The 26573-nt window shown below is 44.4% G+C and overlaps 1 protein-coding gene across 1 annotated transcript in view; it reads left to right on the top strand.

Annotated features, from left to right (window-relative positions):
• LOC112229230 (gamma-aminobutyric acid type B receptor subunit 2-like) overlaps positions 1 to 26573 on the top strand; it is a 363149-nt gene that overhangs the window by 252023 nt on the left and 84553 nt on the right. The window contains exon 13 of the mRNA XM_042310315.1: positions 732 to 854. Coding sequence (XP_042166249.1) covers positions 732 to 854 — 123 coding nt within the window. The remainder of the gene's footprint in view (positions 1 to 731; positions 855 to 26573) is intronic.

Below are 26573 nucleotides of genomic sequence, written 5' to 3'. Positions count from 1 at the left end.
GATTGACACGACTGCCGTCTTTTGGTCCCTCCCTGTATCCCACCTCTCATCAAATCAGATTTTATTTGTCACATGCTTCGTAAACAACAGGTGTAGACTAACAGTGAACTGCCTACTTACAGGTCCTTTTTCAACAATGCAGAGTTAAAGATAAAACATATATATAAAAAATAGAAATGGTGACACGAGGAATAAATACACAGTGAATAATGAATAACAATAACGAGTAAAAGTGACATGGCTATATACAGGTAGTATATAGTGAGTCCATGTACAGGGGTACGAAGTAACTGAGGTAGCTATGTACATATGCGTGGGGTTAAATTGTCTAGGCAACAGGTTAGATAATAGACAGTAGCAGTAGCGTGTAGCCATTTGATTAGCTATTTAGCAGTCTTGTTTAGCAGTTTTATGGCTTGGAAGTAGAAGCCAATCAGGGTCCTGTTGGTTCCAGACATCTCTCCCTACCTACATTTTAAAAGGGGCTACCTAGAACCATAAAGTTGTCTTTGTCTGTTGCTGGAGGATATATATTTTTTGTTCCTTGTAGAGCCCTTTTTGGTTCCAGATAGAGCCCTTTTTGGTTCCAGATAGAGCCCTTTTTGGTTCCAGATAGAGCCCTTTTCCAGGTACAGGTACAGTTTTTCTAACAGTGTTATCACTCTCTTCTCTTCTCCCCTTTCACTATCTTTGCTCGCTCTCCCCTCACTCACTTCTTTTCTCACCTCCAGATTATCAAGGACCAGAAGCTACTGATCATCGTTGGTGGGATGCTGCTGATTGACTTATGCATCCTCATATGCTGGCAGATTGTTGACCCACTGAAGAGGACCGTGGAGGAGTACAGCTTGGAGGTAAGTCTGGTGGACCATATTACCCCCATTTATATTTACAAAAACACACTCTGACCACGTTGGCTACCCTCATGTAGGTTTCCGCTCCAACCCCAGTTGTAACTAACCTGATTCAGCCCCCCCACACACACACACACACACAATGTTGTTACATTACAGCCATCCTTCTAAAAATAGTGTTTTTTCATCAACCTACACCTAATACCTGATAATGATAAAGCAAAAACAGGTTTTTAGAAATGTTTTCAATTTTTCTTTTTTTTACTGAAATCTATACAGTTGAAGTCGGAAGTTGACAAACTTAGGTTGGAGTCATTAAAACTCGTTTTTCAACCACTCCACACATTTTTTGTTTACAAACTATAGTTTTGGCAAGTCGGTTAGGACATCTAATTTGTGCATGACACAAGTAATTTTTCCAACAATTGTTTACAGACAGATTATTTCACTGTATCACAATTGCAGTGGGTCAGAAGTTTACATACACTAAGTTGACTGTGCCTTTAAACAGCTTGGAAAATTCCAGAAAATTATGTCATAGCTTCTGATAGGCTAATTGACATAATTTGAGTCAATTGGAGGTGTACCTGTGGATTTATTTCAATGCCTACCTTCAAACTCAGTGCCTCTTTGGTTGACATCATGGGAAAATCAAAAGAAATCAGCCAAGACCTCAGAAAATAAATTGGTTCATCCTTGGGAGCAATTTCCAAATGCTTGAAGGTACCATTTTCATCTGTACAAACAATAGTACTGCCACGTTCGTCGTAATGAGTAGACCAAGACGCAGCGTGAATAGAGTTCCACATTTTTTTAATAAACTGAAACTCAACAACAAACAAACAAACAAACAAACAAACAAATGTGACGCTACTGGTGTGCACTCACGCAACTCAATGTAGACAAGATCCCACAAATACTAATGAGGAAATGGCTACCTAAATATGATCCCCAATCAGAGACAACGATAAACAGCTGTCTCTGATTGGGAACCATATCAGGCCAACATAGACATAAAAAAAACTAGATAACCCACCCTAGTCACTATCACGCCCCAACCAACATAGAGAATAAACACCTTACTATGGTCAGTGTGTGACAAGTATGCAGGTATACACACCATGGGACCACGCATCCGTCATACCGCTCAAGAAGGAGACGCATTCTCTCTCCTAGAGATGAACGTACTTTGGTGCGAAAAGTGCAAATCAATCCCAGAACAACAGCAATGGACCTTGTGAAGATGCTGGAGGAAACAGGTACAAAAGTATCTATATCCACAGTAAAACGAGTTATATGTCGACATAACCTGAAAGGCCGCTCAGCAAGGAGCCACTGCTCCAAAACAGCCATAATAAAACATGGGGACAAAGATCATACTTTTTATAGAAATGTCCTCTGGTCTGATGAAACAAAAATAAAACCATTTGGCCGTAATGACCATCGTTATGTTTGAAGGAAAAAGGGGGAAACCGAAGAACACTATCCCAAACGTGAAGCACGGGGGTGGCAGCATCATGTTGTGGGGGTGCTTTGCTGCAGGAGGGATAGGTGCACTTCACAAAATAGATGGCATGATGAGGGAGGAAAATTATGTGGATATATTGAAGCAACATCTCAAGATATCAGTCAGGAAGTTAAATCTTGGTCGCAAATGGGTCTTCCAAATGGACATTGACCCCAAGCATACTTCCAAAGTTGTAGCAAAATGGCTTAAGGTCAACAAAGTCAAGGTATTGGAGTGGCCATCACAAAGCCCTGACCTCAATCTTATAGAATATTTGTGGGCAGAACAGAAAAGGCGTGTCCGAACAAGGAGGCCACCAAACCTGACTCAGTTACACCAGCTCTGTCAGGAGGAATGGGCCACAATTCACCCAATTTATTGTGAGAAGCTTGTGGAAGGCTACCCGAAATGTTTGACCCAAGTTCAACAATTTGAAGGCAATGCTACCAAATACTAATTGAGTGTATGTAAACTTCTGACCCACTGGGAATGTGATGAAAGAAATAAAAGCTGAAATAATTCTCTCTACTATTATTCTGACATTTCACATTCTTAAAATAAAGTGGTGACCCTAACTGACCTAAGATAGGGAATTTTTACTAGGATTAAATGTTAGGAATTGTGAAAAACTGAGTTTAAATGTATTTGGCTAAGGTGTATGTAATCTTCCGACTTCAACTGTACATTTGCATAAGTATTCAGACCCTTTACTCAGTACTTTGTTGAAGCGCCTTTGGCAGCGATTACAGACTCAAGTCTTCTTGGGTATGACGCTACAAGCTTGGTACACCTGTATTTGGGGAGTTTCTCCCATTCTTCTCAGCAGATCCTTTCTATCTCTGTCAGTTTGGGTAGGGAACGGATAATTCCTTCGACCTCGTGGCTTGGTTTTTGCTCTAAAATGCACTGTCAACTGTGGAACCTTATATAGACAGGTGTGTGCCTTTCCAAATGATGTCCAGTCAATTGAATTTACCACATGTAGGCTCCAATCAAGTTGTAGAAACAACTCAAGGATGATCAATAGAAACATGATGCACCTGAGCTCAATTTCGAGTCTCACAGCAAAGGGTCTGAATACCTATGTAAATAAGGTATTTATGTTTTTTCCAAAGTCACTATATATATATATCCAGGTACATATATATCCATGTTTATATATATATATATATATATATATATATATGTTTATATATGATTTTTTTTTAGTCCTGCTTTAAACTAACTCTTGAAAGTTGTAATAGTAGAATGCACAAGGTGCAACGAAGTTGGGTGGTGCATCATCAGTTCCTCTTGTCATGTTAGTCATTGCAGACCTTAGAGAGATATTTATAACTTGTTAGAAATGTCCAGATCAACTAGCCCATGTCAGCTAATGGTTTTTATTTATGTTTTTTAGCCCGCAGATATTGTTGTAATTTTTTAGTCACTCAATATCACATGAATACACATTAGACATGGCAAAATGTATAGAATTGCAAGATTATGTGCATAAAAATTGCACAATTGTATTTGAACCCCATGGCAAAATGTGTAAAATTGCAGGAAATAAGCTTTAAACCTGCTAAATTCTTTCCACCAACAAGAGGGGTGTGAACAGTTTGTGACATGAACAGTGCTTGTGCCCATAGAAATAGATGTGGTGCGTGAAAACGTCTGGGAACGCCTAATATAGAGTATAACCAGGAGATTATTTCCTCACCACACAAACTGACAAGGGAAAATACTTGGCCCTAAGTTCAAACACCTGTTTTTCACCACAATGTAATACCCTCGTCTTGGTGGCACAGATAGATTCTCTGAAAGTGATAATAGTTCTGGATCTGGGGCACCAACAGTGAGAACAGATCAGCAGCTGAGGCACCAACATGTTCGCCAGTGAGAACAGATCAGCAGCTGAGGCACCAACATGTTCGCCAGTGAGAACAGATCAGGAGCTTGGGCACCAACATGTTCGCCAGTGAGAACAGATCAGCAGCTGGGGCACCAACATGTTCACCAGTGAGAACAGATCAGGAGCTGGGGCACCAACATGTTCGCCAGTGAGAACAGATCAGGAGCTGGGGCACCAACATGTCCATCAGTGAGAACAGATCAGCAGCTGGGGCATCAACATGTTCGCCAGTGAGAACAGATCAGCAGCTGGGGCATCAACATGTTCGCCAGTGAGAACAGATCAGCAGCTGAGGCAACAACATGTCCATCAGTGAGACCAGATCAGCAACAGGCTTTATTGTGGTTCCGGTGGTTATTTTAGGGTCAGGAGGATATGAGGCACTCTGCCACCTCCTGTCCTGTGCCTCTGCTAGCCAGACCCTTTCCCCGCCAAGCCAGCTGGGATGTGGGGTGTTGGCAAGGCCTGGCGGAAAGAAACACTTGGCAACCCTCTAACCCTGCTGCTGGGCAGGGGGTGATGTGTAGAGCACTGGTGGGCTCTGCTCTGTCAGGATTGGTTGAGGGGTTTGGATTTATCTTTGCCAGGATTGGGTGTGAATGGCTTTTTGGATCCTGGCACACCATATTTGGGCTACAAACTGTTATGAGTGATTAGTAGTAAGAGCATGACTGTAAGTCACTTTGGATAACAGCATCTGCTAAAATGGCATATACAACTGTGATGATTGATGTAATTGTTATTTGGCCCTTTTTCTCTTTTGGGTAACTAAACACTCATCAAAGGAAGCGTGGTGATATTTTTGTTCTGTGTGACTGTTAGCAGTGGATATATTACGTGTCTTGTGATTGGAGCACAACTTTGATCAGTTAAATATCCTCCACAAATCTATATTGTTGTACTGTACATCTTAATAGGCTCTTCAAGTTTGTTTGCACTACCAGCCCACAGCAGCAGTTTAACAGCAAACCAAATTAAAGATCTAAATTTGATTTCCAAACTATATCGGCCTTTGATGGTGTTGGCGGTGGGCACAGACTCATCAGGGTACACCAGGGGTACGGACTAAGTGGATCTACGGAGCTAATTAAGAAATGCTTTCAACTCCTCCAGACACCTCCTACATGTAGGCCACAGAATCCTTATGGCCTGTCAAGATCGGAGCTTCTGAAGGGCCTATGTCCTCTCTAAACGCCAACATCATTATTTGACACGTTTGAAGAGCCCACGGTGACCTTGAGAAATCAGCACTGGGATTGGGAGGTCATTGGAGAAGAGTCATGTTCAAAGGCGGCCCCCGGTGGTGTGTTTTGCGGGAGGGTTGCGGTGGGGGGTGGTGCGGTGGTGGGGATTCTGAAAGGTTCTTTGAAGGTTCTTTGATGCTATTGACCCAACGTTTTCTCTGCTTGGTCCAGCGGGGGAAGAAGGAGGGATGGAAGGATGAGACTCTCCCTCAGAGTTGATGACTTTTCTGTGACTTCAATTAAACGAGATGCCTCTGAATTGATAAGTAGTGCTTAGCTGGCTACAACTCACCATGGAGCGGGGTGCCACGCATTCAGACTAGTTTCTTTATGCTTCTTTGAAAGGAAAGGTGAGAGAGCATTTTTATTTTAGGTCACCGAGGAATCAATTACAGACCAAAATGCAATTTATCTTTTCAAAAAGTATTTACACTGTTGTTTATTGGTCCTCTTGGCATACTCTGAAGGTATACTTTCTTTCCTTGTACGTGTTGTATTGCTCTCGACGAAAGATATTTACTTAACCATTTACACTCGTGGGAATTGCCATATATGGATAGGGCTAAATTGAAATGTTTCTTACAGAAGAAATAAGAAATGAAGATGCATAAACATGGTAGCAATGGAAAGGGAACAGTTTGGAGATTATGGGAAAAAATATTGTTGAGGACACAACATTTCATCTGACACAAAACTGAATCCAAACATGACACTGTTGATTGTATGTGCATTTTACATTTACTTTTCGATGAATTTGTTAATAACGAAATCTGAAAATACCCTGGATACATTCAGTAACATGATAAGAATATTCCTGGTGTAATGTGGGATAGGTGCAACATAAGACAAAGCCTTGAGTGAGAGGACTAACTGGTGTCTCCAAGTGGACACACACCTCTCTAAAGTGTGCACAGTTCCTAAGTCATTTCACTGCACTTTTATGACTCAAAGAACAGTCTTCAGCTATAAGGTGCTTTTTTGAGCTCTCCTAGCTGTGCAGTTGAGGAACTAGAGCAAGAACACTTGTGGTTGTTTTGGTTGGAACACAGCCCTGCATCCCCGCACTCACATAATTACAAAAACGGTTCCTGTGGGCATCATTTGAAAGCTTGCTCTATTGCCAACATGACAAGCTAAGTTATAAAATACGATCTTAGTGTGTTAGGCTTTCACAGGGCAATTCAGAGAAACAGATCGTAATTTTGGTGCGCATAGAATGGAGTCATGAGGGCATTCAGGTCTGTGTTTTGTAGCAAATTTTCTTCACAATAGACAAAAATACTTTCATTCTGTTCAGAACAACCCAGAGTAAAACGCCATGTCATCTTGTAACTGTACATCAAACATAGTGATCATAAACATTGACACTGTATCTGACATGAGTTTTATGATATGGAAATGTGAAGTGCACATTTTGACTCATGGGTGTTTGGCTTTCTTCTATGACATCAAAGCAGTATTCATTATAATCCTCAACATCTCCTCTGTTAGAATAGAGTCCTCTTAATGTCAAATATTTCCTACATTCCGACCACGAAAACATTAAAAAAGTTACTCGGTTAATGGGAGGGATGGGGGCAACTTCTTGTCTCGTGCGGCGCATTAGGTTTAGAACGTCTGTCAGTCAAAACCCATCCAACGCTGTGAAGTGCTAAGTACGAGTGTAAAGGGTTTTCTGAGCCTGCCTGGCGTGCTCACTATAGCCTTGATAACATGTTAATTCCTGAATGTAGAGTGTTCTCACAGACCTAAACCCATGGAGTGTTCTCACAGCCCTAAACCCATGGAGTGTTACCGTATCCCAAAACCCATGGAGTGTTCTCACAGCTCTAAACCCATGGAGTGTTACCACATCCCTAAACCCATGGAGTGTTACCACAGCTCTAAACCCATGGAGTGTTATCACAGCCCTAAACCCATGGAGTGTTCTCACAGCCCTAAACCCATGGAGTGTTCTCACAGCCCTAAACCCATGGAGTGTTCTCACAGCCCTAAACCCATGTAGTGTTCTCACATCCCTAAACCCCTGGAGTGTTCTCACAGCCCTAAACCCATGGAGTGTTCTCACAGCTCTAAACCCATGGAGTGTTCTCACAGCCCTAAACCCCTGGAGTGTTCTCACAGCCCTAAACCCATGGAGTGTTACCACAGCCCTAAACCCATGGAGTGTTACCACAGCCCTAAACACATGGAGTGTTCTCACAGCCCTAAACCCATGGAGTGTTCTCACATCCCTAAACCCATGGAGTGTTCTCACATCCCTAAACCCATGTAGTGTTCTCACATCCCTAAACCCATGGAGTGTTCTCACATCCCTAAACCCAAGGAGTGTTCTCACATCCCTAAACCCATGGAGTGTTATCATATCCCTAAACCCATGGAGTGTTCTCACATCCCTAAACCCATGGAGTGTTCCAACAGCTCTAAACCCATGGAGTGATATCATATCCCTAAACCCATGGAGTGTTCTCACAGATCTAAACCCATGGAGTGTTCTCACAGCTCTAAACCCATGGAGTGTTCTCACAGCCCTAAACCCGTGGAGTGTAGTGAATGTATTAGCCTCTCCGAGTATGAGCCTGTCGCTGCATGTCTGTACTGGAGCTGGGTTGTGGAGCTGGGGATCCACAGCCTTCCTGCCTGACCGGCTCTCTTCCCCCACCATCGCCACCCTCTCCTAGGTATAGCTCTGCTGGAGGAGTGCCAGGCTGGTGCCTGGAGCCTGGCTCCACTGGGCCTTTGGACCTCTGGGCTAGCAACAAGACACCAAGCAACAAGATCACACCAGCTACAGAGAGAGAGTGTTGGCGATAGAGAGCGAGAAAAAACTAAGAGAGAGACAAAGACAGATATATAGAGAGAGATAGCTCTGGGATAGGAGTTGTGTGGTGGTGCGTCCCGGCTGACTGGACCGTGTGGCAGGCGGGGGTGGCGAGGGAGAGATGGGATCATGGCGTCACGGCAGATGGCGGACCCCTCTAGAGAACGCAGGCAGAGAGTGAGAGAGATTAGCTGTGATTGATTGGTGCGAGAAGAAGGACCATTAACTCTGAGTCTGTGTCGCCAAATGGCTTCCTATTCCCTTTGTAGTGCACTACTTTTGACCAGAGCCATATGGATTTTATGAGCCCAACGAGCTCTGGTGAAAAGTAGTGCAATATAATATATAGGGAATAGGGTTCCATTTGGGACTCATGCGCTGAGTTTCCTACAAGGCTTCAGGCCTGGTTGCCCTGTCGTCCCTCTCCTAGCTTCCTCACCCTTCCCTTTCTCCCCCTCTGTCTCCCCTGATTCCCACTATCCTCTATTACACTGCTACTCCAATATCAGGATGTATTAGGAGGACTGGGAGGAGGAACAGTTGGTGACCTTGAGCTGGCGTGACGGTGTCCACATGCGATATCCAAGGACATAGTCTATGTACAGAGATGTGGCTGTATAGAACTGACTTGTTATTGTGTGCGTTTAGTCTGCTCTGATGAGAGGCAGGGTTTGTTGTCTTAAAGGAACATTCCAGAACGTTTTCAAGATATATAACTTTCAAAAGACAGGAATACAGTCAGTATATATGATACTGTCATGCAAAACATTTTGGGACTATATCAAATCTTTTTTGTGACATTGGGTACTGTAGGTATCCTGGAGGGCAGGTAGTTTGTCCCCGGTGATGCGTTGTGCAGACCGCACCACCCTCTGGAGAGCCCTGTGGTTGTGGGCGGTGCAGTTGTCATACCAGGCGGTGTTACAGCCCGACAGGATGTTCTCAATTGTGGATCTATAAATGTTTGTGAGTGTTTTAGGTGACAAGCCAAATTTCTTCAGCCTCCTGAGGTTGAAGAGGCCCTGTTGAGCCTTCTTCACCACACTGTCTGTGTGGGTGGACCATTTCAGTTTGTCAGTGATGTGTACGACAAGGAACTTAAAAATTTCCACCTTCTCCCCTGCTGTCCCCTCTGCTTTTTCCTGAAGTCCACGATCATCTCCGTTGTTTTGTTGACATTGAGTGAGAGGTTATTTTCCTGGCACCACACTCCCAGAGCCCCACCTCCTCCCTGTAGGCCGTCTTGTCGTGGGAAGTTGTTTGATTATATGCATATCTTGTGTTTACTTCACTCAGTGTGTTTGTGTGTGTATGTGTGTGTGTGTGTATGTGTGTATATGCGTGCATGCACATTCATGTATAGGTACTGTAAAATGTGTGTGTGTGTTACTTGAGTAACTGTCAATCATTTTTTTCCCTCTTTTTTCATAATTGTGAGACCTGGTGAAATACACTTTAAATAAATGTATCTGAAGCCCAGGTCTCCGATTTCACAAATTTGGTCTGATTACTGTGCTACGCTGCTCAGCTAAGATTTACCCAGTGAGAGCATGTGAAAAGTCAATCCGGCTCTCTCCACTCCCTCCCCCGGTGCAACTGATGATTTGAATTCAGCGAGCAAAGTGACGGAGGGTCAGCAAAACTGGGACGTCTTCTTCTTTGCTATGGATGCTGCTGCAACGTCTAATAGCATCAACACAAGAGAGGATAGAGGAGGGATTGTGAATAGTTTCTCTTTCTGGCATAATGCCTCATAAAACACGCTGCTGTAGTAGGCAGGCGGAGGGAATGGTGGGTGTTAAAGTCGTTCCTCAATAGGAGGATGAGGGTAGACAGTGACCCCTAAGACATTTTGTGGCCTGACTCTAACCTTCACACTGCCTCATAACTGTCTCCTAACCTTAACCCACACTGTCCCCTAACCCTCCTAACCCCTTAAATCAAGTCTCCTTTCTGATACACACTTCAAACTAGTGCCCCAGATACTAATTCCAACCCTGTACTCTATGTCCCCTTCAGAGCTCTGATTCTGCATCCCAAAACGGCACTCTATTCCCTATATAGGGCACTACCTTTGACCAGAGCCCAATGGGTTTACTGCACTAAATCAGGAATATACTACCATTTGGGATGCACGGGGTATCTCTGCATGCCTACATATCCATGTCTTTTCACACAATGCCAAGTATTTTTAACAGGGATCATGCTGGCTGTAGCTACACGAAGGAAGGAATACCCTGCTGAAAAATGCTGGAGACATTATGCTGTAGAACACAATTAGGTCTGTTTTGCGTCTCGTGGATAATTGAGTGTTTGTTAATTGTGAAGATGTTTCAGTAGAGGTTGGCTGGGCCGAGCAGATTAAGCCCCGTGTCGGAGAAGAGTCTGTGTGTGTGTTTGCCTCTGCCCACGTGTGCGTGTGTTTACATGTGCGTGTTTGTCCATGTGTACTACCTTCTGTATCTGTGAAAGCCCCTCTCCTCTGGCCTCAGTATTGTCTCTGGTCTAATGAAGGACAAATCATCGAGGGCCTGATTAGCATTCTGGTGGAGCCTGCAGCCTGCACCTCCTCCCCTTCCTCTCTCTCTCCGACTCTCTCGTTCTCCCCCTCTTGTCTCCCCCTCTCTCTCCCCCCTCCTCTCTCTCCCCATCTCCTTCCCCCTCCTCCCTCTCTCAATCCCTCTTCTCTTCCCTTGCGCTCTCTCTCTCTCTCTCTCTCTCTCTCTCTCTCTCCCTTCTCTCCTCCTCCTCACCACTCTCTCATTCCGAAGCTGCAGCAGGCAAGCAGCAAAGCTGGAATATCGCAGTGTGGCATCGCCATGGTAACGGCCATGGTTTCTGACACCCATAACGGCAGAGAGCCGCACTGTTGATCCACAAGACAAAAATAGGAAAAAGGGTTTTGGCTGCCACTTCAACGTGGTGACACATGCACAGAGGCACAGGCATGCAGGCACACACATAATTCAACATTCAAAAACACATTTAAACACACGCTCAAACACAGACGTACACACAGACACATACAAAGATACATGCACGCACACACATCACACATCAGCTTTCACTGAAGCTTTCTCTTTCTGATGCCCTCACCTGGATGTGAGGGCTGTGTGCGTCAGTCCCACCTGGATGTGAGGGCTGTGTGCGTCAGTCCCACCTGGATGTGAGGGCTGTGTGAGTCGGTCCCACCTGGATGTGAGGGCTGTGTGCGTCAGTCCCACCTGGATGTGAGGGCTGTGTGCGTCGGTCCCACCTGGATGTAAGGGCTGTGTGAGTCGGTCCCACCTGGATGTGAGGGCTGTGTGCATCAGTCCCACCTGGATGTGAGGGGTGTGCATCAGTCCCACCTGGATGTGAGGGCTGTGTGAGTCAGTCCCACCTGGATGTGAGGGTGTGCATCAGTCCCACCTGGATGTGAGGGCTGTGTGAGTCAGTCCCACCTGGATGTGAGGGCTGTGTGAGTCGGTCCCACCTGGATGTGAGGGCTGTGTGCGTCAGTCCCACCTGGATGTGAGGGGTGTGTGAGTCGGTCCCACCTGGATGTGAGGGCTGTGTGAGTCGGTCCCACCTGGATGTGAGGGCTGTGTGCGTCAGTCCCACCTGGATGTGAGGGGTGTGTGAGTCAGTCCCACCTGGATGTGAGGGCTGTGTGCGTCAGTCCCACCTGGATGTGAGGGGTGTGCATCAGTCCCACCTGGATGTGAGGGCTGTGTGAGTCAGTCCCATCTGGATGTGAGGGCTGTGTGAGTCGGTCCCACCTGGATGTGAGGGCTGTGTGCGTCAGTCCCACCTGGATGTGAGGGGTGTGCATCAGTCCCACCTGGATGTGAGGGCTGTGTGAGTCAGTCCCACCTGGATGTGAGGGCTGTGTGAGTCGGTCCCACCTGGATGTGAGGGCTGTGTGCATCAGTCCCACCTGGATGTGAAGGCTGTGCATCAGTCCCACCTGGATGTGAGGGCTGTGTGAGTCGGTCTCACCTGGATGTGAGGGCTGTGTGAGTCGGTCCCACCTGGATGTGAGGGCTGTGTGCGTCAGTCCCACCTGGATGTGAGGGGTGTGCATCAGTCCCACCTGGATGTGAGGGCTGTGTGCGTCAGTCCCACCTGGATGTGAGGGCTGTGTGAGTCAGTCCCACCTGGATGTGAGGGCTGTGTGAGTCAGTCCCACCTGGATGACCTCTCTCTCTCTCTCTCTCTCTCTCTCTGTCTCTCTCTCTCCTCTCTCTCCTCTCTCTCTCTGTCTCTCTCTCTCTCTCTGTCTCTCTCTCTCTCTCTCTCGCTCTGTCTCTCTTCTCTCTCTCTCTCTCTCTCTCTCTCGCCGTCTCTCTCTCACATACACAGCACAGACATGACACTGTCTCCTTTGACGTGCAAATGCACTTTCTGGATTTGTCCCTTTTATACTGTGAGTAATTGGTCTGTTAACAGAAGCCCTCATTATCAGCCGGTGAAGGAAGATAGGGGGGTGGTATAATATCCATAACGGGCCAGGAGGCCGAGGGTCAATGCGGCAAGGTGGCCATGAAGACAGACGAACATTCTGACCTCCAATCCAACGCCATTCACTTCATCGTTCATCTCCACAACCTTGATGGACGCATAGAAAAGCATTCCAGAACTGCACAGAGCTGCTGGAGCTAGATTTCTTTATGCCTCTCCTGCTCCCTCCATTTTGGAACCCTCAGACGAGAGGTTCTGCCTTCCAAACACATTCCACCCTCCACGCGTACTTGTGGCCTTTGCTCACTTCCAATTGCAGTCTCCCTTTTTCATTCCAGCCCTCCTCTCCCCCTCTACTCCTCCCTTCGTTCTCCCATTCGGCCCTGCTCCCCATGGGAAAGACAGGGTTGAAAAATCTAAGGAAAAAAATAGAAAAAGTTACCTGCAGGCCCGTGCCAAGAACGTTCTCACTCTCTTTTCCACTCCTCCGCTAGCAGCTTCTGTCCTGTGACCGATTCAAATAAAGGGATAGACATGCCTCTGTAGGATGGATGTTGGCCATGTCACGGTCCCCCCTCTCTCTTTCTGCAGGTGTGTGAAGACAGCTAGGGAAGGCACTGCATGAACACACAGTTACATAGGCAGAGAAACATGAAGTACATACAGGCACGCATAGAAACAAACAATGCACACTCATGTACACGTTATCATAAACACATTCGTAAACACACACACACACACATACAAGAGTATAAACACACACTAGCCTCGTAAATACAAAAGTGCACACACTCACGCGCACACTGCACCAGCACACCTGCAGCACAGATTCCGTCCGTCCGTCCTCCCTCCCTCCGTCCCTCCATCCCTCCGTCCCTCCCTGCTTCCCTTCCACCATCTCCACCTCTGTATGCTCTCACACGTTCTACGCTGCAGTCTCACCCACTTTTGATTAGAGTGGTGAATGCCATTTGAAGGGCATCCTCATATTTTACTGCCAATGTTTTGAGGAACTGAAGGAAGATGAATGGAAGAGCTAGCTGTACTTTAAGTTCTCAACTGGACTACCGGTCCTATCACGGCTCTGGTGAAATGCTGTGGTAATATTAGATATTATATTATCCATACTAACTCGTTTAGCAAATACAAATAGCAAACAATTGAAATTAGAAATGGTATCAATGATGTGATGGTATATACTGTATGAGGTGATGGTGTATATGAGGTCAAGGTATCAATGAGGTGATGGTATATACTGTATGAGGTCAAGGTATCAATGAGGTGATGGTATATACTGTATGAGGTCAAGGTATCAATGAGGTGATGGTATATACTGTATGAGGTGATGGTATCAATGAGGTGAATGATATATATAAGGTCAATGTATCAATGACGTGATGGTATATACTGTATGAGGTGATGGTATCAATGAGGTGATGGTATATATGAGAATTTTTAACCTTTGTTTAACTAGGCAAGTCGGTTAAGAACAAATTCTTATTTGCAATGACTGCCTACCAGGGAACAGTGGATTAACTGCCTTATTCAGGGGCAGAACGACATATTTTTACCAGCAACCTTTCGGTTACTGGCCAAATTCTCTAACCACTAGGCTACCTGCCGCCCCGGTAATGGTTTGTATGAGGTGATGGTATATACAGTGGGGCAAAATAGTATTTAGTCAGCCACCAAGGGTTAACTGCCTTGCTCATGGGCAGAACAGATTTTTGCTTTGTCAGCTCAGGGATTTGATCCAGCAACCTTTCGGTTACTAGCCCAATGCACTAACCACTAGGTTACCTGCCGCCCCGGTGATGGTATGAGTAAGTGTTCTTTATGAAGACCACAGCCTTCTGCAGTTTTAAACGGGAAGATTTTACAACTTGATGTTAGATGGTCTTTCCATGAAACCCTGGATTACAGTTTCTCTTGGCCCATAGACTACTTTTATGGTGAGGAACCTTGTAACATCAAGTTGTGAAATGCAGAACTTCCCCTTTAAGACTCTTCTGTAATAACAGTTTAGCAATCAATGGCTGTTCAAAGACAACCGGGTCGTTAAAGGGTAACTGCCTCCCACCTGGTGTGTGTGTGTTTGTGTGTGAGTGTGTGTGTTTTCCAATCGACCACGCTGAAGGGGAAGAGAGAAGAGTAGGAGGAGAAGTGGGATAAGGAGAGAATAAAAGAGGATTGTCAGAGACCTGAAGACCTCTTGGTGATTTACTGTATGTAGTAGAGTAGAATGTAATGGTGTGTAACGGCTTTCTTCTGTGGACGAAGGATCGGACCAAAGCGCAGCGTGGTTAGTGTTCAACATGTTTAATAAAGACAATAAACGTGAACACTACAAAATAACAAAATGTGACAAACCGAAACAGTCCTATCTGGTGCATAGACACAAAGACCGAAGACAACCACCCACAAAGTACCCACAGAATATGGCTGCCTAAATATGGTTCCCAATCAGAGACAACGATAGACAGCTGCCTCTAATTGAGAACCAATCTAGGCAACCATAGACATACAAACTACCTAGAAAGGAAACAGCCCTATAAACATACAAAACCCCTAGACAAGACGAAACACATACATCACCCATGTCACATCCTGACCTAACCAAAATAACAAGGAAAACAAAGAACACTAAGGTCAGGGTGTGACATGGTGCTGGTGAAAATAACCCTAAAGGCCAGTTTCCCTGACACAGGGAATTTCTCCATTGAACATGCATTTTAGTACAGGACTAGGCTTAATCTGTATCCTGGAATGTACTAATGTTAAGCTATTTATAGTAATGGTGTATTATCAATGGCATCAGCTTCTAGATGACACTGATATGGTAGTCTGAGTGGTGGGACTGATCCAAAACACATAAGCTACATCGCAAATACTATTTCCTAAATAGTGAATAGGCTGCCATTTGGGACACAACCAGAGGTTATTATTGTACTTCATGTCAGTAGGTATCATGGGCATGACGAGGGAGAGGGAGAGGAAGAGAGAGGGGTTACGCAATGCTCACTTGGGACACCAGGAGTTTTTAGGGCAGCTTGTGCTGCCGCCATGTCGCTAAGCTAGCACAAAGTGTCAAAGTATATCTGGACCTACATAGCACCACACAATACAATGCAACCTAGAAAGCACAATAAGTATATCATTCTAGGTCTGTATTCATACAGCTTCTCAGAGTAGGTGTACTGATCAGTTTTTCCTTTTAGATCATAATGAATAAGATTATATGGACAAAGGGGAACTGATCTTAGATCAGCATTCGTACTTTGATACGCTTTATGAACAGTGTCCCAGAAATCTAGCACAGTCAAAGTGGCGCCATCTAAATCGACACAATATGTTCAATAGGATCATCCTATTTATAATGCAGTGTTCAAATCTAAACCAACAGAACTTTCAGAGCATCACATTGAGAACCAGTATCAGGGATGTCTACGGAGCTATTGTGTTTGTTGACTGTCTGCTGCCAATAGAAGCAGGCTCACATATTGGATGTGTGTTTGTGTGTGGTTGAGCTTGTTCAAGTCAAGCTGTTGAGACAGAACGGGGCAATATTTACCTGTTTCTTTCTTTTCCTTCCCTGCCTCCTTCACTCATTCTCTCTCTTTCTATCTATCTCCCCCTTCCCTCTCTATCTATCTCTCTATCGCTCACTACCCCCTCTCTCCCTCTCTCATATGGCTACCCAAATATGTTCCTGTTCCTCTCCTCCTCTCCTCCCAGTCCGCAGTTGCTAGGCAACAGCTGATTGAGCATGAGGGGGATGCAATTTAGCAATTAGAAGCGTTCCAAATTAGAAGTGGTGTCAAGAGTATCGCTAGTTACCACATAAGCCCGCTAGTTACCAGCCAGACCACAACTGTGATAGACAAACAAGCTTGTCTTATTTGTTCGTTTTTTTGCCCTCTGTTTTGGTGGGTGAGATTTGTTTTTCAGTGCATGAGTTGGGACATTTAGGAGATTTGTCACTTGGAAACAATCAAATACACTGTAGGAATCATATTTTCTACAGATGAAGGAATATGTTTTCTCTGGATATCAAGTAGGAGGAGAGGGGGAGAGGAGAAGAGGGGGAGATGTGGGTGGGAAAGGGGAGCTGAGCTGTAGTTTATTTAATCTGTTTGGGGGTAGAGTGATAGAGATTGGGAGGTTGTATTTGCATTGTGACAGTAGTGGGGTCCTCCTGTCTTAATCTCTCTCTCCCTCTGTCTCTCTCTCAATGCAATATGTTTACATATGTTTACATTGCCAAAGCAAGTGAAATAGATCATGAACAAAAGTGACATAAACAATAAATGTACAGTTAACATTATACTCACAAAAGTTTCAAATGAAGAGAGACATTTCAAATGTGCAAAAAGTTCAAACACAAAGTGAAAATAAATCAACATAAATATGGGTTGTATATACAATGGTGTTTGTTCTTCACTGGTTGAGCTTTTCTTGTGGCACTAGGTCACACATCTTGCTGGTGTGATGGAACACTGTGGTTCTGTATTTCACCTAATAGATATAGCAGTTTATCAAAATTGTATTTGTTTTAGAATTCTTTGTGGGTTTGTGTAATATGTTTATCTAATATGGTCATACATTTGGCAGGAGGTTAGGAAGTGCAGCTCAGTTTCCACCTCATTTTTTGGGCAGTGTGCACATAGCCTGTCTTCTCTTGAGAGCCATGTCTGCCTAAGGCAACCTCTCTCAATAGCAAGGCTATGCTCACTGAGTCTGTACATAGTCAAAGCTTTCCTTTATTTCGGGTCAGTCACAGTGGTCAGGTATTCTGACACCATGTGCTCTCTGTTTAGGGCCAAAAATAATTCCAGGTTGCTTTGTTTTTTGCTTAATTCTTTCCAATGTGTCAAGTAATTATCTTTTTGTTTTCTCATGATTTGGTTGGGTCTAATTGTGTTACTGTCCTGGGGCTCTGTGGGCTGTGTTTGTGTTTCTGAACAGAGCCCCAGGACCAGCTTGCTTAGTGGACTCTTCTCCAGGTTCATCTCTCTGAAGGTGATGGCTTTGTTATGGAAGGTTTGGGAATCGATTCCTTTTAGGTGGTTGTATAATTTAACGTCTCTTTTCTGGATTTTGATCATTAGCGGGTATCGTCCTAATTATGTTCTGCATGAATTATTTGGTGTTTTACGTTGTACACTGATGTTTTTTCAGAATTCTGCGTGCAGTCTCAGTTTGGTGTTTGTCCCATTTGGTCAATTCTTGGTTGGTGAGCGGACCCCAGACCTCACAATCATAAAGGGCAATGGGTTCTATAACTGATTCAAGTATTTTTAGCCAGATCCTATTTGGGTTGTCGACTTTTATGTTGACTCTTATGTTTCTTTGCACATTTTATCCGCACACTTGTACATTGATTTTATAATGTCATATGTTTTCCCCCAACACAGCCCAACATCCTCTTGCCAAATTGAGTCAAAGGCTTTTTGAAATGAACAAAGAATGCCTTTACAGTGCCTTGCGAAAGTATTCGGCCCCCTTGAACTTTGCAACCTTTTGCCACATTTCAGGCTTCAAACATAAAGATATAAAACTGTATTTTTTTGTGAAGAATCAACAACAAGTGGGACACAATCATGAAGTGGAACGACATTTATTGGATATTTCAAACTTTTTTAACAAATCAAAAACTGAAAAATTGGGCGTGCAAAATTATTCAGCCCCCTTAAGTTAATACTTTGTAGCGCCACCTTTTGCTGCGATTACAGCTGTAAGTCGCTTGGGGTATGTCTCTATCAGTTTTGCACATCGAGAGACTGAAATGTTTTCCCATTCCTCCTTGCAAAACAGCTCGAGCTCAGTGAGGTTGGATGGAGAGCATTTGTGAACAGCAGTTTTCAGTTCTTTCCACAGATTCTCGATTGGATTCAGGTCTGGACTTTGACTTGGCCATTCTAACACCTGGATATGTTTATTTTTGAACCATTCCATTGTAGATTTTGCTTTATGTTTTGGATCATTGTCTTGTCGGAAGACAAATCTCCGTCCCAGTCTCAGGTCTTTTGCAGACTCCATCAGGTTTTCTTCCAGAATGGTCCTGTATTTGGCTCCATCCATCTTCCCATCAATTTTAACCATCTTCCCTGTCCCTGCTGAAGGAAAGCAGACCCAAACCATGATGCTGCCACCACCATGTTTGACAGTGGGGATGGTGTGTTCAGGGTGATGCGCTGTGTTGCTTTTACGCCAAACATAACGTTTTGCATTGTTGCCAAAAAGTTCAATTTTGGTTTCATCTGACCAGAGCACCTTCTTCCACATGTTTGGTGTGTCTCCCAGGTGGCTTGTGGCAAACTTTAAACGACACTTTTTATGGATATCTTTAAGAAATGGCTTTCTTCTTGCCACTCTTCCATAAAGGCCAGATTTGTGCAATATACGACTGATTGTATACGACTGAGAGTCTCCCACCTCAGCTGTAGATCTCTGCAGTTCATCCAGAGTGATCATGGGCCTCTTGGCTGCATCTCTGATCAGTCTTCTCCTTGTATGAGCTGAAAGTTTAGAGGGACGGCCAGGTCTTGGTAGATTTGCAGTGGTCTGATACTCCTTCCATTTCAATATTATCGCTTGCAGAGTGCTCCTTGGGATGTTTAAAGCTTGGGAAATCTTTTTGTATCCAAATCCGGCTTTAAACTTCTTCACAACAGTATCTCGGACCTGCCTGGTGTGTTCCTTGTTCTTCATGATGCTCTCTGCGCTTTTAACGGACCTCTGAGACTATCACAGTGCAGGTGCATTTATACGGAGACTTGATTACACACAGGTGGATTGTATTTATCATCATTAGTCATTTAGGTCAACATTGGATCATTCAGAGATCCTCACTGAACTTCTGGAGAGAGTTTGCTGCACTGAAAGTAAAGGGGCTGAATAATTTTGCACGCCCAATTTTTCAGTTTTTGATTTGTTAAAAAAGTTTGAAATATCCAATAAATGTCGTTCCACTTCATGATTGTGTCCCACTTGTTGTTGATTCTTCACAAAAAAATACAGTTTTATATCTTTATGTTTGAAGCCTGAAATGTGGCAAAAGGTCGCAAAGTTCAAGGGGGCCGAATACTTTCGCAAGGCACTGTATATTTGTATTTGCATTTGTTTTGGTTTGTTTGTTTGTCAATTAGGGTGTGCACTGTGAATACGTGGTATGTCGTACGGTAATTTGGTAAAAAGCCAATTTGATATTTTCTCAGGACATTGTTTTCACTGAGGAAATGTACAAGTCTGCTATTAATGATAATGCAGAGGATTGTCGCAAGGTTGCTGTTGATGCATATCCCACAGTAGTTTTGGGGTCAAATTTGTCTCCACTTTTGTGGATTGGGGTGATCAGTCATCGGTTCCAAATATTGGGGAAGATGCCAGAGCTGAGGATGATGTTAAAGAGTTTAAGTATAGCAGATTGGAATTCATGGTCTATATATTTTATCATTTCATTCAGGATATCATCAACACCACAGGCCTTTTTGTGTTGGAGGGTTTGTATTTTGTCCTGTAGTTCATTCAATGTAACTGGAGAATCCAGTGGGTTGTGGTAGTCTTTACTAGCTGATTCTAAGATTTGTAATTGATCATGTATATGTTTTTGCTGTTTGTTCTTTGTTATAGAACCAAAAAGATTGGATAAGTGATTTATCCATTTCCCAGAAGTTAGATTCTATGGATTCTTCAATTATATTGAGCTGATTTCTGACATGCTGTTCCTTCTTTTTCAGTAGTGTATTTCTGTATTGTTTTAGTGATTCACCATAGTGAAGGCGTAGGCTCAGGTTTTCTGTGTCTTAATGTTTTTGGTTGGATAGGTTTTCTCTCTCTCTGTCTCTCTCTCTGTCTCTCTTTCTCCCTCTTTCCCTGTAACAGAGACACTCCATCACAGCTCAGACACATCTAGCACATCCTGTTCTCCACAAAACATTCCATGAGAAGCTTTGAAGACCAGGAAAAAAGCAAGTGTTTAGGAATAGGCCTCTCTTTATACTGCGTCCCAAATGACACCCTATTCCCTATTTAGTGCACTCCTTTTGACCAGAGACCTATATAGGGAATTGGGTGCAAGCCGTTACTAGAGCGGAATGTGTTAGCTGATGGGCTATTATCAGGCAATATGATAAACGTTGGCTACTAGCTGTGAAGATTCACTATACTGTAGCACGTAATGCTCGATTGGTGCTTCTGTAGAGGCTCACCAAACTACCCCCAAAGTAGCAGTTATGTACTTAGATAATGGGCACCCTATCCCCTATTTCCCCTAAATTCCCCATATGGGCCCTGGTCAAAAGTAGTGCTCTATATAGGGAACACAGTGCCATTTGGAACACATTTGTACTGTTGGTTTCCATTCTTCTTCAGCCAAATGTGCTGTTAGCCGTATCAGTACACAAGATGGACGCCCAGGCTAGTTTGTTTGGTGCTTACCTCATTAATATCCAGAGCTGTAGTTGTGGTGGTCTGCTTAAAGGAGCCATGTTTCTCAGCACAGGATACTGATGAGCATTGACAGTTCCCTATTTAGTGCACTACATTCGACCAAAGCCCTATGGGACCTGGTCGAAAGTAGTGCACTATATAAGAGATAGGGTGCCACTGGGGACGCATCCAGTGACAGAAAAAATTACTACTCTGAACTGAAGGCGGAAAGTGTAATGACTTGTCTCATTTCTTCTGTTATGTCATTGTAGTTATGGAAGAAGGTTGTGCCCATAAAGTGTATCCTTGGGTTTTGCTGTAGTGATTCTGTAGAGGAGGATTGCTCGGCCATTGACTTCCTCTACAGCTGCAATGATTCTGAGTGAACTTTTGGATTACCTTTCACACACAAAGACGCACGCACAGGCACACGGACACACACACGTGCGTAGCATGCAAACACACAATCTTGCTTCCTTGCAAAAGAGACCTTGGTCTCTATGGGACTCCCGTCTAAAATAAAGGTGAACTAAATAAACAAACACACACAGGCCCAGTGTGTGTGTGGTGGAATGCTGCATTCTCAAGGGCAAGGATATGTTGTTTACATAGTGTGTGGTGAGGATCAAGGTAAATTATAACAAGGTAATTACTGACTTCCCACACCTTCACACACACCACCAACAAGATCACACACACACATGCACGCACGCACACACACACACACACACACACACACACACACACACACACACACACACACACACACACACACACACACACACACACACACACACACACACACACACACACACACTACACTACATTCACATACACACACATACACATATGTGCACAAGCACATGTACACACACACACACACACACACATGTGCATGAGCACATGCATACACACATATACACACACCTCCCCTCTCTACACAAACCACTGTTCATCAGAGATCAGGTAGCAGGAGAGCAAGGTCAGCCACTGATGGGGAGATGTGAGCACTTTGCCACTACATGTACAAACCTTTAAGTGCTGCCTCAGCACACCCAGGAAAGAAGTACAGATAGTCATATCAAATCAAATCAAATCACATTTTATTGGTAACATACACATGGTTAGCAGATGTTAATGCGAGTGTAGCGAAATGCTTGTGCTTCTAGTTCTGACAGTGCAGTAATATCTAACAAGTAATCTAACAATGTTGCAGTAACTATCTAATACACACAAATCTAAAGGGTTGAATGAGAATATGTACATATAAATATATGGATGAGTGATGGCTGAGCAACACAGGCAAGGTGCAAGAGATGGTATATAATACAGTATGATATGAGTAATGTAGGATAGGAAAACATTATTAAAGTGGCATTATTTAAAGTGGCACTGTTTAAAGTGACTAGTGATCAATTTATTAAACTGGCCAGTGATTGGGTCTCAATGTAAGCAGCAGCCTCTCAGTTAGTAATTGCTGTTTAACAGTCTGATGGTCTTGAGATAGATGCTGTTTTTCAGTCTCTCAGTCCCTGCTTTGATGCACCTGTGCTGACCTCGCCTTCTGGATGGTAGCGATGTGAAGAGGCAGTGGCTCGGGTGGTTATTGTCCTTGATGATCTTTTTGGCCTTCCTGTGACATCGTGTGCTCTAGGTGTCCTGGAGGGCAGGTAGTTTGCCCCCAGTGAAGCGTTGTTCAGACCGCACCACCCTCTGGAGAGCCTTGCGGTTGAGGGCGGTGCAGTTGCCGTACCAGGCTGTGATACAGCCTGACAGGATGCTCTCGATTGTGCATCTGTAAAAGTTTTTCAGGGTTTTTGGTGACAAGCCAAATTTCTTCAGCCTCCTGAGGTTGATGAGGCGCTGTTGTGCCTTCTTCACTACACTGTCTGTGTGGGTGGACCATTTCAGTTTGTCTGTGATGTTTACACGTAGGAACTTAAAACGTTCCACCTCCAGTGGGAGGGAGGGAGGCAGGGTGGCAGGGAGGCAGGCAGAGAGGGAGGGAGGCAAAAAGGTATGCAGGGAGGCAGGCAGAGAGGTTGGAGGGAGACAGGGAGGCAGAGAGGTAGAGAGGCAGAGAGGTAGGGAGAATATTTTCACTGGGGAGCTTGATCCCCGCGTCACTGCCAGATACCAGACACCTACTGTACTGTAGAGGGATCCCAGGGAGGACGGGAGGCGGAGGGATAGGGAGAGAGGGAGAGACAGAGGCAGATCAGCTTTACTCTGAGATGAAGAGATGGGATAGATATCCGCCCCTGGCCCGGGCTAGCTGCCTGCTGTGCTGAGAGGAGCAAGGGTTAAGAGGAGAAGGAGGAGAGGAGGGGGGAACGGCGGCAGAGGTGTCTAAAAAAATGAAATGGCTGTGCAGGATGGCGAGGGAGAGTGTGACGCAAACAGCTGGTGACACTGCGGGACCGTCACCGTGCTGTACCACCAGGAACGCTATCAAACAGACATCTGGTCTACCACAAATGATCTCAGACTTCAACGTCTGTGTTTCTGTGTAGGAAGTAGTGAATGATAGGGACGTGAGGTTTTTGCCATGTAATCTGACAAAGATAAACTCAGGGCCCAAGTTAGGGGAAGCTATAACTTTTGGTCTATTTGTATTTGTATTTATTATGGATCCCCATAATCCCCTGCTACTCTTCCTGGGGTCCAGCAAAATTAAGGCAATTATACATTTTAAAAACATTCATAACAGATTTCACAACATATTAAGTGTGTCCCCTCAGGCCTCTACTCTACTACCACATATCTATAACACAAAATCCATGTGTGTATAGTGTTTATGTTATCGTGTGTGTATGCATGTGTTCCATAACGTGTATTTGTATCTGTTTTTTAAATCTAATTTTATTGCTGGCATGAGTTACTTGATGTGGAATAGAGTTCCATGTAGTCATGGCTCTATGAGGTACTGTGCGCCACCCATAGTCTGTTCTGGACTTGGGGACTGTGAAGAGACCTCTTGTGGCATGTCTTGAGGGGTATGCATGGGTGTCCGATGCATTCAACATGTCAATAACTCTCACAAATACAAGTATTGATTAAGTCAATCTCTCCTCCACTTTGAGCCAGGAGAGAATGACATGCATATTATTCATGTTAGCTCTCTGTGTACATCCAAGGGCCAGCCGTGCTGCCCTGTTCTGAGCCAGCCATGCTGCCCTGTTCTGAGCCTGCCATGCTGCCCAGTTCTGAGCCTGCCATGCTGCCCTGTTCTGAGCCTGCCATGCTGCCCTGTTCTGAGCCAGCCATGCTGCCCTGTTCTGAGCCTGCCATGCTGCCCAGTTCTGAGCCTGCCATGCTGCCCTGTTCTGAGCCTGCCATGCTGCCCTGTTCTGAGCCTGCCATGCTGCCCTGTTCTGAGCCTGCCATGCTGCCCTGTTCTGAGACAGCTGCAATTTTCCTAAGTCCCTCTTTGTAGCACCTGATCACACGACTTAACAGTGGTCCAGCTGCGACAAAACTAGGGCCTGTGGGGCCTGCCTTGTTGATAGTGCTGTTAGGAATGGAGAGCAGTGCTTTATTATAGACAGACTTCTCCCCATCCTCGCTACTGTTGTATCAATATGTTTTCACCATGACAGTTTACTCCAAGCAGTTTAGTCTCCTCAACTTGTTAAATTTCCACATTATTCATTACAAGATTTAGTTGAGGTTTAGGGTTTAGTGAATAATTTGTCCTAATACAATGCTTTTAGTTTAAATATGTAGGACTAACTTATTCCTTTTTGTCCATTCTGAAACTAACAGCAGCTCTTTGTTAAGTGTTGCTGTCATTTCAGTCACTGTGGTAGCTGACGCGTATAGTGTTGAGTCATCCGCATACATAGACACACTGGCTTTACTCAAAGCCAATGGCATGTTGTTATAAAGTTTGAAAATTAAGGGGCCCAGACAGCTGCCCTGGGGAATTCCTGATTCTACCTGGATTTTGTTGGAGAGGCTTCCATTAAAGATCACCCTCAGTGTTATGTTAGACAGGTAACTCTTTATCCACAATATAGCAGGGGGTATAAAGCCATAACACATACTTTTTTCCAGCAACAGACTATGATCAATAATGTCAACAGCCCCCACAATCTTTTTATTTTTAATTTTACCCCCTTTTCTCCCCTTTTTTGTGGTATCCAATTGTTAGTAGTTACTATCTTGTCTTATCGTTACAACTCCCGTACGGGCTCGGGAGAGACGAAGGTTGAAAGCCATGCGTCCTCCGAAACACAACCCAACCAAGCCGCACTGCTTCTTAACACAGTGCGCATCCAACCCGGAAGCACCAATGTGTCGGAGGAAACACTGTGCACCTGGCGACCTGGTTTGTGCGCACTGCGCCTGGCTCGCCACAGGAGTCGCTAGTGCGCAATGAGACAAGGATATCCCTACCGGCCAAGCCCTCCCTAACCCGGACGACACTAGGCCAATTGTGCGTCGCCCCACGGACCTCCCGGTCACGGCCGGTTGCGACAGAGCCTGGGCGCGAACCCAGAGTCTCTGGTGGCACAGCCCTAGACCACTGCGCCACCTGGGAGGCCTGGCCCTACAATCTTTTAATCATCAATTTCTCTCAGCCAATCATTAGTCATTTGTGTAAGTGTTGTGCTTGTTGAATGAACCAGTGTCCTTCCCTATAAGCGTGCTGAAAGTCTGTTGTCTATTTGTTTACTATAAAATGGCATTGTATCTCGTCAAAAAAGTTTACTAAGGGTTGGTAACAGGCTGATTGGTTGGCTATTTGAGACAGTTATGGGGGCTTTACTATTACTAGGTAGGGGAATAACTTTTGCTTCACTCCAGGCCTGAGGGCACGCACTTTCTAGTAGGCTTAAATTGAAGATATGGCAAATAGGAGTGACAATATTGTACGCTGTTATCTTCAGTAATTTTCCATCCATGTTGTCAGACCCCGGTGGCTTGTCATTGTTGTTAGACAACAATCATTTTTTCACCTCTTCCACACTTACTTTACAGAATTCAAAAGGACATTGCTTGTCTTTAATAATTTGGTCAGATATACTTGGATGTGTATGTAGTGACATCGTTTGTTGCTAGCATGTAATGCCTAAGGTTGCTTATGAAAAAATCACTGAAATATTTGGCAATATCAGTGGGTTTTGTGATGAATGAGCAATCTGATTCAATGAATGATGGAGCGGAGTTTGCCTTTTTGCCCAAAATTTAATTTAAGGTGCTCCAAATCTTTTATACTATCATTCCTTATGTCTTTAGTCTGTTTAACAGTGTAGTTGCTTCTTCTTTTTATTCAGTTTAGTCACAAGATTTTTCCATTTGCAGTCATTTTTTTTTGCCATATCTTTTGCCTCATCCCTCTTAACCATAACAGTTATCAGATCTTGATCAATCCACG

The sequence above is a fragment of the Oncorhynchus tshawytscha genome, linkage group LG31 (assembly GCF_018296145.1).
Source record: "Oncorhynchus tshawytscha isolate Ot180627B linkage group LG31, Otsh_v2.0, whole genome shotgun sequence".
Taxonomy (NCBI): domain Eukaryota; kingdom Metazoa; phylum Chordata; class Actinopteri; order Salmoniformes; family Salmonidae; genus Oncorhynchus; species Oncorhynchus tshawytscha.
The sequence above is the reverse complement of the archived record's forward strand: the minus strand, read 5'-3'. Positions and strand labels throughout refer to the sequence as shown.